This window comes from Labrus bergylta, chromosome 20 (assembly GCF_963930695.1).
Source record: "Labrus bergylta chromosome 20, fLabBer1.1, whole genome shotgun sequence".
In the NCBI taxonomy this organism is placed as follows: domain Eukaryota; kingdom Metazoa; phylum Chordata; class Actinopteri; order Labriformes; family Labridae; genus Labrus; species Labrus bergylta.
Genome location: NC_089214.1, coordinates 15,616,833 through 15,629,098, shown reverse-complemented (window position 1 = coordinate 15,629,098; position 12,266 = coordinate 15,616,833). Strand labels below are relative to the sequence as shown.

Sequence of the window (12,266 nt, the reverse complement as noted above, 5' to 3'; positions counted from 1 at the left end):
CATAACCAAGCTCCACTGTTTCCATGAATATCTGAACAGGCCCGTCCAGCGGTTTATGTGTCCCGCGAGAGCAGCCTGTTGAATCCAGGATGTGCAGCTTTGATTGATGATACGTCTGTTTTATGAAGGAAGGGAGGAGAGAGTGTGATCATCTTGTGCTTAACGTAGGGAGAAATGGGCTCAGACGTTTTTCATTGTGGAGTGTTGCGTTGATTGATGTAAGCTTCATGTGAGAAAAATGGTCAAAGTCAGTTTTGATTCTTTTAGCATGACTTTGATTGATGAGTGTTTTGGGAAAAAAAGTGGAAAAGTTCTGATTTTGCTGACAGGAATGTGGGTTCTGTGAAGAGAATAACTCTGGTTAAAGGTGGGTTTGCTGAATGGATTGATGTCATGTAGAGATGTGTCAAATGTGCCAGATGTGGAAGGTTACTCTTTCTTGTAATTACATCAATGTAGGCGGTATGGTGGTTTGGGTTTTCGGAGGCATTGTTATTTATATAATTGTAATTTTGCATTAATTTGTATGTATGCTTTTTTCTTTAAAAAAAGTAATGATGCAAACCTTTAAAAAAATGGGAGCCCACCCAAAACATTTTTTTTTGCCGTAATGGTTTTGGAATTATGTCTCATTTCTAGGGGACAAATAGGATGAGCCAGGACATTTGCAAAGGGAGGACAGATGGCTAAACATGATGGAATCATTATCTTGTTTTCTGTCAACTTTTTACGTAGGTTTTCTTGAACTAAAATAATTATATTACCACAACTTTAACAAAGATGTAAATTTAAATGACATCATGTCCTTTACCCACCTTATCTGAAACATTAGAGTGACTTTTTTTGAATGGGCAGAGTAATTCAATGTAAAATACCTTCCATCAGCACCAGAGTCATTTAAAGTAGAGCCCATTAATCGTCCAGCCAATCGTATCGGCCGATATTAGCTTATCAAGTGACTATCTGTATCGGCCACATTTTATCGCAGACATGCATATTGCCTGATGAGAACAGACTCTCTCTCTCTTTCGCTTTCCCTCTGATGTATTCAACATATTACACACTGACAAATACTAAAATGTCCCTTTGACCTAAGACTGATTTGCATGCAGCCTCCATGAGCCTTTATTGTTCATAATAACTTATTTCAGCTTATATATGAATGTAGGCCAGTCTGTAAGTGCTGATCCTCAGCAGCGTGCTGTGTGAGTGTATTTTGTCTGCTCTTCTTGACTGCTCTCCTGATTAGAAACCTCTCATTCATCAGACAGCGAGGAACACGCTGTGACTGTATTTTTACCACAGGGTCACACTGTGTTGTGTCTTGCTGCTTTCCCTCCTTTTCCCTTCATCCCCACTGTTAGAAATGTTGCTGCTGAGGACGTAGACACAACACCCTCAGTCACAAACACACACATATACACGCACACAAATCAACACAGCAATAACCTACATGTTCACATTTTAAACTATTTAGCTGAAGCCTCCAATCGTTACAAAAATACAATTAACTGCAGACACAGTTTCTCAAAATCAACATTGTGCACAAGTATGTTAATTCAGACACAAACGTCTGAAATGTTATTGTCCAGTGGGTGACTTTGTGCAAATGTGCAGTATGCTGATATGTCTTGCAGACTGCAGTAGGAGAAAAAAGAAAAGTTATAACTAACTGGTTAAGAGAGCGGCATCACCTCTGTGGACTGCCTGCAGGACATAATTTACAGCGAATAAAGACTCTCCAACCTCTGCCTTGTTAAAGGATCATTTCTGTTTAGGGGTCATTTCATAATCAAGTCTAATAAAGACACAAGAAATTGCCTCAGTGTGTGGATTTTTTAAATTCATTTATTCATCATAAGGAAAATTTTGCATTTTGCATTACCTTTTGCCAAAATGATTCAGATGCAGAGAATAGAATAGAATTACTTTATTGATCCCAAACTGGGAAATTGTTGAAAAGGGAGTGTTTTTACATCATGGAGTGCTCAGCTGATGCTTCAAAACAAGCTTTACTCGAGGTAGATACACCTGTACACATAGTCAATTGGATGAAGGAATAAAGAGGTATATCAATATTATAATATTATATTTTTGTATTTAAAGTTCAAACATCCTGAGCCGTGCGAGGTAAAGAAGAAACGATAAATATCAGAAGCATAAACGTCTCACTGCCCTCCTAAAATTCCTCCTATGGAGACTGTTAAGTTTGTAACTATAAATTCAGTTATAAGACACAGATTGGGTCAGCCCTTATCAATGCTTTTTTTAAAGACTGTATTAATTGACTGTGAAAACAATTAGCACGATTTATGGTTTCGCAAACATTACCTTGAATGGCTTACATCTTAAAATACAACATCAAAATCTATTGATTCAGAACATACAGGCTTTCTCTACACCTGTACATTATGATATTGACAAGTGTCCAAAATTGCAACAAAAAACTCCAGCACACTGTCTAACTTGCGTTCATTTATTTTATTTTTATGCAAAGTCTTTGGTGCGAGGCCTTCACCGAGTACGTTGACTGTGTCATTGAGAAGTATCTTACCACATTCCCCTTGTGCAATGGAAGGCATATTTACCTATCATTTCAGTTTCTGTTGTTTATGACAGACTCTGATTGCGTACATAGAGCTAGAAAAGTAAAGTGTTTTACAATGCAATAAAGCCACAAACATTTTCAATAAAATCAACTTTTAACATGTAAGGACATCTAAGTGTCCAAGCGGCATTACTGTAGGGACCAATGGTGTATGCCATGAGGAGTGAGGCCCCGTGTCCACCAATCACCTCAGATATCAATTTAACTTATGAACTGCACTTTGTTTAGAATGAAAACCTGAAGGGTATCGCCCATCCTACAACCCGATGTGTTTTTGAACAGCTTTTGACAGATGTCAGCTGTTAGATTTTTGGTGACACGAAGCCTTATCCATCTTATTCAACCATTCTCTACCTTTAGATTTATGATGGCAGCATCAAATGTGTTGTATAGTACTCATGGTACTCACTGATGCGTTGGCATCAGTCAATTGAATTCCTATCTTTGCCTCTATTGAGTTACAGCCGCTCCATCCAGCACCTTTCTGGATTTATTGAAGGAATGTACTCAGCCGAAGTAGCAAACGAAACTCAAAGATCAAGAAAGAAAGAAATACACAGGTTTGATATTTGAAGTCGCTCTAAAAGGTGTCAGCATCAATACCCTAAGACGTTTAGAGTCATCCCGCTGTCTTATTGTTTTTGTCGAGACATTCTGTACATCACAAACAGATTAAACATTATGGTGTTTCAACTTTAAATCCAGTTTCCCCAAAGCTGTCTCTGTGTTTAAGGTACTTTGTGATCAAGTTCTGAAGTCTGTCATACTGTGCAAGAAGCAATTACAGGTAGAAAATCTCTCAGAGTTCACTGCAGCAATAAGTCGCTTCTCCCTTTTAACAGCCCGGAGTCCTTGAGGAAGATTTATCGCCAGCGGACAGAAATTACCAAAAGTTTCAGGCTGGTTCTTGTGACACAGTGTGCTGGCTTGTTTACTGCAACAATAATCTTCTGGCTGGATTAAAGTTATTTTGTGTCTCCTAAAAGAGTCTTATGGTCATGATTGTACTTTATTCAAGGCTGCCAAAAACCTCTCCTGATAAAGAACCACCATATCTGTGCACTGAAGAATACTTTTGTGTGTCTCATACAGTTTGTTCTCATTATAATAGGGAATGTCTTGTTTGAGATGGGCCTTGTTAGTGTCTTTCAAATGTGCTTTGAGACCATCCGAATGATCGCAATTGTTGTTGCATCCTAAAGATTCTGATTTTTCCGATTCAGTTCAGAAGACTTTAGAAATCCCAGATGGGCAATTCAGTTTCACAGCCCACCAAGTCAATAAAAAAAGACATCGACAAGGCTGAGTGCAACTCTGAGAAGAAATCCTGGAGCTTCTGTCATGCACAAAACTGTTTACAATGTCGCCCAACCTTTTTGAAATGGCACAACATTTCCATGTGTTGTTTTTGCCACTTCATTATATATATAAGATGTACATTTTACTCAGTGGGGGTTCCAGAGTCTGTTGGGGCCCTAGGCAAAAATGTACAGAGGGCCCTCCATCCAGCGTTCCTCACCTTTATGTAGGCCTCGGCGATATGACTAAAATGATATCACAACAAAAACATTTCACATCAGTCAATATAATTATCACGATAAATGTTAAATCATTGATTCGTTTTAATTTTAAAAGTCAGATTTTTTTCTCCTGAGTCAAAGTTGAAGAAACTGCCTCAATCCTATGTGTGAGTATCTGCTGATCTGGATGTTGATCTGCTGTTTACAGTTGCAAGTACAGATCTTTGTATGGTGTTTTGAATTCAAATGAACTGAATTCACAGCCACAGATGAAGCATGTTCTGACAAAGACTCTGATAAAAGGTAACTGATTTTCCTCTTCAAGCTCCACACCATTTGCTTCATGCAGACCTTTTCCTGAGAAATGTGGTCAGATTATTCCCTTGACAAACTACTTGTCCTCCATTCCCACTCCCTGGTATCTTTTTTCATCAAATCTCCCTCCATTCATCCTCTCGCTTCCCTTTCAGTTCTTTGTCATTCACTTTGCGTCCTTTAACTCACTTTATCTCCCGTTTTCTGTCATTCTCCCCTTCCAAAGACTTCCTCTCCCACCATCCCATTTCCATCCCTTTATTCATCCTCATCCAACCCTCCTGCTGTCGCTCGCCTCACCCACCCTTTTCTTTCACGAGCCGTCCTTCTTCTCCCTCCAACCATTCATATGACTATTTATGAGAGCGCTCTTCCTCACAGTAGGGCCTGAGTAAAGTAGTGCAGAGTAAAAGTAACAGGGAACATTGCCCCCCCCTGTCCCCCCAAGAAGCTTAAGGCACTTTGAGTTGAGGCCATTTATCACCCTCATGAAGCATCAGCACAATCACAAGTCCACATAGTCCTCATGCAACTACACACATTTATGTTGTTTGTGTGTTCTCCCACAAGACACACAAGCAATTCACCCTGCACAATCTGGAAACTATTTATCCACTCTGTGTTGCAACTAAATAGTCACTTTACTGGGGAAGGTACTATGTGCAAGTGTCTGTGTGTGCTCAGGAACAACTGCAGCTCCCTGAGTGCATTGAGATCACCCAATGACATTGAGCAGACTAAGGCCATGGAGTCAAATGGCTCCTTCTTCAGTAAGTGGTTTAGAGAGAGACAGAGACACACTTTAGAGCTTTGTGAAGGATAGAGCTGCATTGCTTGCGGCTGCAGTCTATTCTAAACGTGTTACGTGTTTAAACCAAAGAGGACACATTTTCTTAAGTAGGCAATTGCAGGAGAGAAGTTATAGTAATATTACTGTAGGCTATAGCCCAGCTTTACAGCCAACATCAATAATCAATAATCATCACTCACACTGGAGTACCATAAGGTTGTGGCCTCTGACCTTTGGTTACATTGTATACATCACCAATGAATGTTTTGCAGATGATCTGATCTCTGCTCTGATATTGGCACAAAAAACCTTAACAACTGGCATTAAGATGATTTACTGATTCTAAACCCAAAGACAACAATAATCAGTGAGTATGGATTTTAGAAGACGTTCATCTCTCTCCCCTAAGAGTGTAAGTACCTGGGCCCAATTATTGACAACAAATGGATTGCACGACTCTCAAAGGCTCAACAGCATCTTTATTTCTTAAGGAACAATAATTTGTGCTGCAAGCTCTGATAATATATACAATTGGCAATCTGCAATTCATTGATCCAATTGCCATTCCTCATGTAATCATGCAATGTTTTTATGATGTATTTTTTATGATTTTGTTTCGTTTCATGAGCTGCTTTGTGTTTGTTTGTTTTTTTTTAATGTTTTTTGTGGTTTATGCTTCCATGCTGTTGGTGCAAGGCAAATTTCTCCAGGGGCAAAAAAGCTTTTATTCATGTATTAATGATGCATCAAGTGCATCAAGAGTAAAAATCATGACATGACAGTAGGCTATAGAAAGTATGGTTATATTGTCAAAAAGCACATTGACACACTCTGGTAGGGTGCTCAAGAACGCATTGTTTCTATTTTGTATTGCTTAAATTCATTACTGTGTTACTTCAAATGTATTTTGAAGATAGGTCTTTTATTTTGAAGGTGGCATGGTTGCAGAAAGGTGAATGTAGCCTACCTGAAAATGGTGTGAAATGTCCGAGCAGGTACCAAAAAAAAAAAAATCTGTTTTATTTATTAATTTTTCAAACAGGAAATAATTAAGTAATCATTTCTTAGTTTTAAGTAGCCTACAAGGTTGGGAAGGAGACGAGCTTTGTGAAAGTTTAATTTAGTTTTGTTCTTTAAATTTACAGCTTAATTTCGTTGTTAGGTTCAGAGAGGTGCGGTTTGTAAGTTAGCATTAACTGCTACATTAAATGCGCAGGTGAGTTTCTTCACCTGAGAAAGAGAAGTAGCTTTTATTGCTAACTGTGTCTAAGGAAATGAAACTTGTGCAAAGGTTTGCCTCCATAAACGTTTTGGGTTATAATGAGAATGTAAAAAATAAAAAATACAAATTAAATACGTGTTTGCCTTTAGTGAAAAATAATGAAAAATAATGAAAAATGTTCATTATATTACATTTTTTCACTCTAAAAAACTGTATTCTTTATATTCTTATGTAATGCCGACTTGATTATAAGCACAGGTGTGACTAATGACTGAAGGCTAGTTTGAATTGTAAAATTATTAATAGTTCGAATTACTCCTTTGATATTCTAATACAGCAAGTCATTACTAGCTTTGTAATTATCCTGCTGTAGGTTCAAGCTGAATGAATACACGTAGACCTACAGTAAATATTAATTTACATTTGTTAGGTGTTAAATTAATTTAAAAAACATTTTTAAATGTCATTAGGTCTGTTCCTAAGTCTTTAAAACTAATATAGTCTAGGTTTGAAGTTATTTTATTCGCCATATTTCAGGCCTGTTTCTGAGTCCTAATTCTTGTCAGTCTGTTTTGTCCAGCTAGCACAGTTTTACCTATTTTTGAAATGTATGTCTCACTGCTATGTATAATTTGAAATGTGTTGCAGTTGGTGCTAAAACTAATATGTATTATGAGTTTGAATGGAAGTAAATCAGTCACAGTACAGGAACAATGTGTTCAGAGTCACACTTAATGGGGTACATCAATGTAATAATGCACATGTTTTTACATGGATCAATATGGTATGCAAGCCCACATTATAAAGAGGAAAACAGACACACATTTTAGACAGAAGCTGCACAACACTTATTCACATGTGCTGAGGGGGTACGCTAGAAATATCATAGTTTAATAACTGTTAAAAACAAATGTTCTGTTGGTATGGAAACATTTAATTAATTATTTTTTATTCTGCATACTTTAATTCAAATGTTATACATGTGTACTGAAACACACATGCACAAACAGGACCTGTGGACATGCATTAATGGAGAGATGTCAGAGTGGGGCCGCTACACTGGGAGCACGCCAGAGGTGTTGGGGGTTTGGTGCCTTGCCCGAGGGGCAGCTCTGCAGTACTCAGGAAGTGACCTGGTACTTTCATACTCCGTACAAGGACTTGGATCGGCGACTCTCTTGTTCTCAACTCAAATCCTCCAGGCTGAACTTATGTTGCATTATCCTTTTATAAATATAGGAAGAGTCACATTTATGTTCTGCCTGTAAAAATTCTTATCATCTAAAACTAATCAAGGTGTATTCAGTAACATCAAGTTTTGACAAATATGAAGTCTTTTCTCCTGAAATACTACTTGTATAAAATTTGGGCTTTTCACATTTTTCCCATTGATTTAATTTGCTCATTTGTCACCCTGACTTTTGTTTCTTTAATTAGATGTTATTGTTGCTGGGTCTGTTAAAGATTAAGTCATTTTGTTCTCTTTCCATCCACAGGTCGTAAGTTCGTCATAGCCAATGCAAGAGTGGAGAACTGCGCCATCATCTTCTGCAACGATGGCTTCTGCCACATGTGCGGTTACTCGCGAGCAGAGATCATGCAGAAGCCGTGTACGTGTAACTTCCTGTATGGACCCGACACCAAACGACTGGCCATCGCCCAGATGGCCCAGGCCCTGCTGGGGTCCGAAGAGAGGAAGGTGGAGATCAACCTTTACCGCAAAGACGGTAGGAAACACTTCTCCTAAGAGTGACTTGAGAGGTGTATGTGTGAATGAAAGAGAGGCCGTGTGCACCTGTTCTATGTCCGTTGATTCAGTAAAGAGCAGACTGCAGAGAGGCAGTTATGGAAGGAAGTGATGGAAAGGACGTGTGTGTGTGTGTGTGTGTGTGTGTGTGTGTGTGTGTTGTTGCACGTAAAAAACAAGTGACAAAGATGTAGTTACAAGCGATGCAGGCTGTAAGAGAAAAATATAAGCACTGATGTGTATAATGTTGTAGTTGCTGTGTTTGTGGGTGTTTGCATCTATAGAAAATACTACTTAGTGTATGTATTGAAAAGGTCTTTTATTTGAAAAATTTGAGTTGTTTGTAATCTTCACTTTTACTCGTACTTATTTCAGTGTTGGCTTCACTGGCTGTGTGTGTGTCGTGTGCAGAGAACAGTTGGCTCATGCATATGTGTGAGCTGTTATGTGAGAGGGACCTGACTGCTGTTTACTGATATGTCCATGGTGTATTTTGTGTAAATTGCAACTTTTTTCTGCCAGTCTTATTGATGTGATGAGTGTGGAAGTGCAAAGAATGCAGTATGTTACATTTGATCTGTTTCCAAATAGTATTAATTGTAGATCTATTGGTGGCTGTGCAGAGATTTCGTTAAGTCACTGCAAAGTATCAAACTCAAGAGGCACTTTAGTAGGAAAGTAGGGAAGCCCTCTGGGAATTCTCCTCAGTGGTCAGAGCATATTTATGTTTGCACATATGCCAGCTGGACCTGGACCAGGTAACAGGACGCTGGTCACTGCACTGATAGACGGCGTCCATGGTGATAAAGAGCTGCCATGGTAATAAAGTCAGCAGCTCTCTGGGCTTCAGCCAAAGCATCTGCTGGACATTTTCCACCTGTAGACAGACACCAGAGCAGCAGTAGGAGAGAAGGAGAGAGAGAGAGAGAAAGAAGAGAAAAAAAGAAGAGAGGAGGAAAAGTCTTTGAACAACCTCAGGGTGAAAGATGAGAGGCTGTGGGGAAAACAGCACAGCCAAGGGGGGTGAGGAAAAAAAGCAGTGGGTGAGATCTGGTCGCAAACAATAGGAAGGAGAGAAAAACGGTGTCAGAAAGTCTCTTTCTCACATAATCTAAAAGCTTTGTTGATGGTGAGAGAAAGCAAGGAAAAGACAGAAGGAGGCACACAGAGGGGTGGCGCCAGCTGTCTCCTCTTTGGTGAAACTTCTGAGGCTATTCCAATTCCAAACCCCTCCTGCACACTTCACTTTCCACTGTTTATACTGGAGATGTGGACTTACACACACCAGCCATTCCCTACAAAACAGTATCTTGTAAAAACTACAACTCTATATATAGAACTACTGAGGTGTTGTCATTTATTTTCCGCTGGCTAAGTTAACAGTCCACAAGGCTGATAATAGATTGTTAAAAGAATTTGGAGGGCAACTTTGTATGCCTGCACGACTCTGCTGTCTGCCTTGTGCAACCATTAAAAGCTATTGTCATGTTGCAGTAGCTCTGATAGTCCAGTCCCTTCTAATCAAAAAAAGAGCAAATTACTATACTAACTTAAATTTATTGCACCATCATTTCTAATTTGAAGAGGGAAGTGGGTCATGAAATGACCGCACTCAAAGGAATGACTAATGTGATTAAATATCAACAAAAAAAGAACAATATGAGGTTGAAGAGGTCAGTGAGGGTCCGAGCATAGCAAAGCCAACACTCATCCCCAAACAATATCACCTACTTTAACTAAATAGAAATGTGCTTTTGGCTACTTTTGTAAGATGCAAAGTGTATCCAGTATGTTTTTATGTAAGGCAGAGTCAGATTTTATCTCCTTCTCCTGGATAGCTGCTAAGCTTTGCCCTGAGGCGTTTCGATTCCTCTTCACCTGCTGCAGTAACCCTTTTATTCCTTACTTGTGCATGACGATTCAACTGAGCTTGCTTAGGTGTCTTATCGATTCATATCTTGATGGATATGAACTTTATATTCAGACCAAACAGCTCACATATAGCTGAGAGTGGTACAAAATGTTTGAGAAGTGAGTACATGGATACCCAGCAGTATTGTGTCTCCTGCATGCTAAGCTAGAAATAATCGTTAAGAGGTTTGAAGAGTGTAAAAAGCTCTTATCTACAGTGTGACCGAGCTCAACTGACAATGCACGAGAGTACATAAACAAGCGCACACTACAGCCTACACACCAGGCATCTCCCCTCTCTGTGAATGGGCAGTTGTGTTTGTCATGTTGCCATGGAGTTTGTAGCGAGGCTCACCTCATGTTGATGCAGTAACCAAGGGACACTCATGTGAATGGACAAAAAAATGTCCCTTTTGGTGCTCCTCCTCCTCCACTGGGCACATCCTCTTTATGTAGAGGATAGTGTTTCCATGATTAAACTTAGGTCAAGTGCATGTAAACATGGATAATATATTGTATGAAGATCAGGGTTCATCCTGGCTCAAAATGAGGAAGGTGGTGGAGCAAAGATTTGTAGAAATAAATTTAGCCTGGAGGGGCTGTTTCCCCCCTGGACATGTTAAGAATCAAACACTATAATTATTGTATTCTGGTCTCTTGTTGTGCACCAATTTGGCAATTGTTCCCCTCCCTTTATTTCTTAAAAAGGAAAATGAGTTAACGTAAATAATACATTTTACCTCCTAGAAGATTTAAAGTGTAAGCATTCACATGTAGTATGATTATGACTATGACAGACACAGAGAGAAGTGTACTGCGTCACCTTACAGAATTATAAAGTAGCCAGATTTGAACATTATTCACTTTCTATATTTTTTCCTGCAGTCATGAGTTCTGCAGTTTATAATTTTCTGACACGTATGTTTTAGGCATGCCTGTACAGCAGCGTAGCAAAAAAAAAACAACACTAACGCACTCACAGAAAACGTTAATCATTGTCTTCTCCTTTCACTTTTCTTTCTCTTTTGGTATTTTGGCAGAGCATTTTCTGGTGCACAGGATTGATTACAATACAGTACCGCCATAATTGCAGTTACAAATGACAAATTCACCAGGTGCTGGATTGGTAAAACCGCGCTCTTCATGAAAACTGCCATCAGACTTTGACAAGGACCGGTGGAGGTACAAAACTAGACGGGGTTGGCCACCTCCAACTTTTGAATGCAGTAAAAATCCTGAGGACTTTAACAAAGCATTGTGTCTCAAGGTAAAGCTTCATACATTTCAACTCAGTAAAAAAAAAAAGTGAATGAATAAAAAATACTCCCGGATAAGATAATCTGTTAGTGTGTGGGCAGTTTGACCCCGGGGACTCCTTTCTTTCTTCAAACACTCCCAAGCACACACACACACACACACACACACACACACACACACACACACACACACACACACACACACACACACACACACACACACACAAAGTCTTAGGTAACCCACCTTCAAGCCATCAGAGGGCTGCTGATCGAATGCAGCGGACACGCCTCATCCATAATGCACACAAGGAGGAAACACTATGCTCCTTTTTCCCCTTTGCCCTCCTTCCTCCCCTCCCTCACTCCCTCCTTGACGAGCCTTTTTGAAGATAGAATAAGCCTTCGTTGTATTTCGAAAAGCAACCTAAGCGTTGAGTGTGCTGATGGTGGGGGTTTCACTTGGACTACTGGGGCTGTGTAGCCATGACCCACACATGCATACATACAGTATGCAGGAAGAATGTACACACATGAACAGGTCGCACACACACATTATGTGCACACACAGGCTTCATCTGAGCCGATTTATCTAGTGTCAGGCTTAGACATGAGCCTTCACGATGATGGATTTCGACTCTCGCTCTCACGCTCAATTGTCCGAGTCTGATTGCTCACCAGCTTAATCAATCATGCTCTCCAGGTAAACCTTGGTAGGAAACATACACACACCAACTCAGCATGAAGAGGTTTTGGAGCACAAAGTGCTACTGCCCCTGTTGGCTTAATGACTTAATAACGGACTGCGGGATTGTGCACTTCAGCGTTGACTTTTTCAACAGCGGAGGTTTCTGCTTGAAAGAGACACACTCAAGTTGTGTTTAGACCGAAAACGATGTA

General features: G+C 39.6%; 1 protein-coding gene across 1 annotated transcript in view; it reads left to right on the top strand.

Annotated features, from left to right (window-relative positions):
• LOC136177181 (potassium voltage-gated channel subfamily H member 2) overlaps nucleotides 1-11,598 on the top strand; it is a 33,378-nt gene extending 21,780 nt beyond the window's left edge. Inside the window, exon 2 of the mRNA XM_065948665.1 lies at nucleotides 7,952-11,598. Coding sequence (XP_065804737.1) covers nucleotides 7,952-8,202 — 251 coding nt within the window. The 3' untranslated portion in view covers nucleotides 8,203-11,598. The remainder of the gene's footprint in view (nucleotides 1-7,951) is intronic.
• The last annotated feature ends 668 nt before the right edge of the window (nucleotides 11,599-12,266 follow it).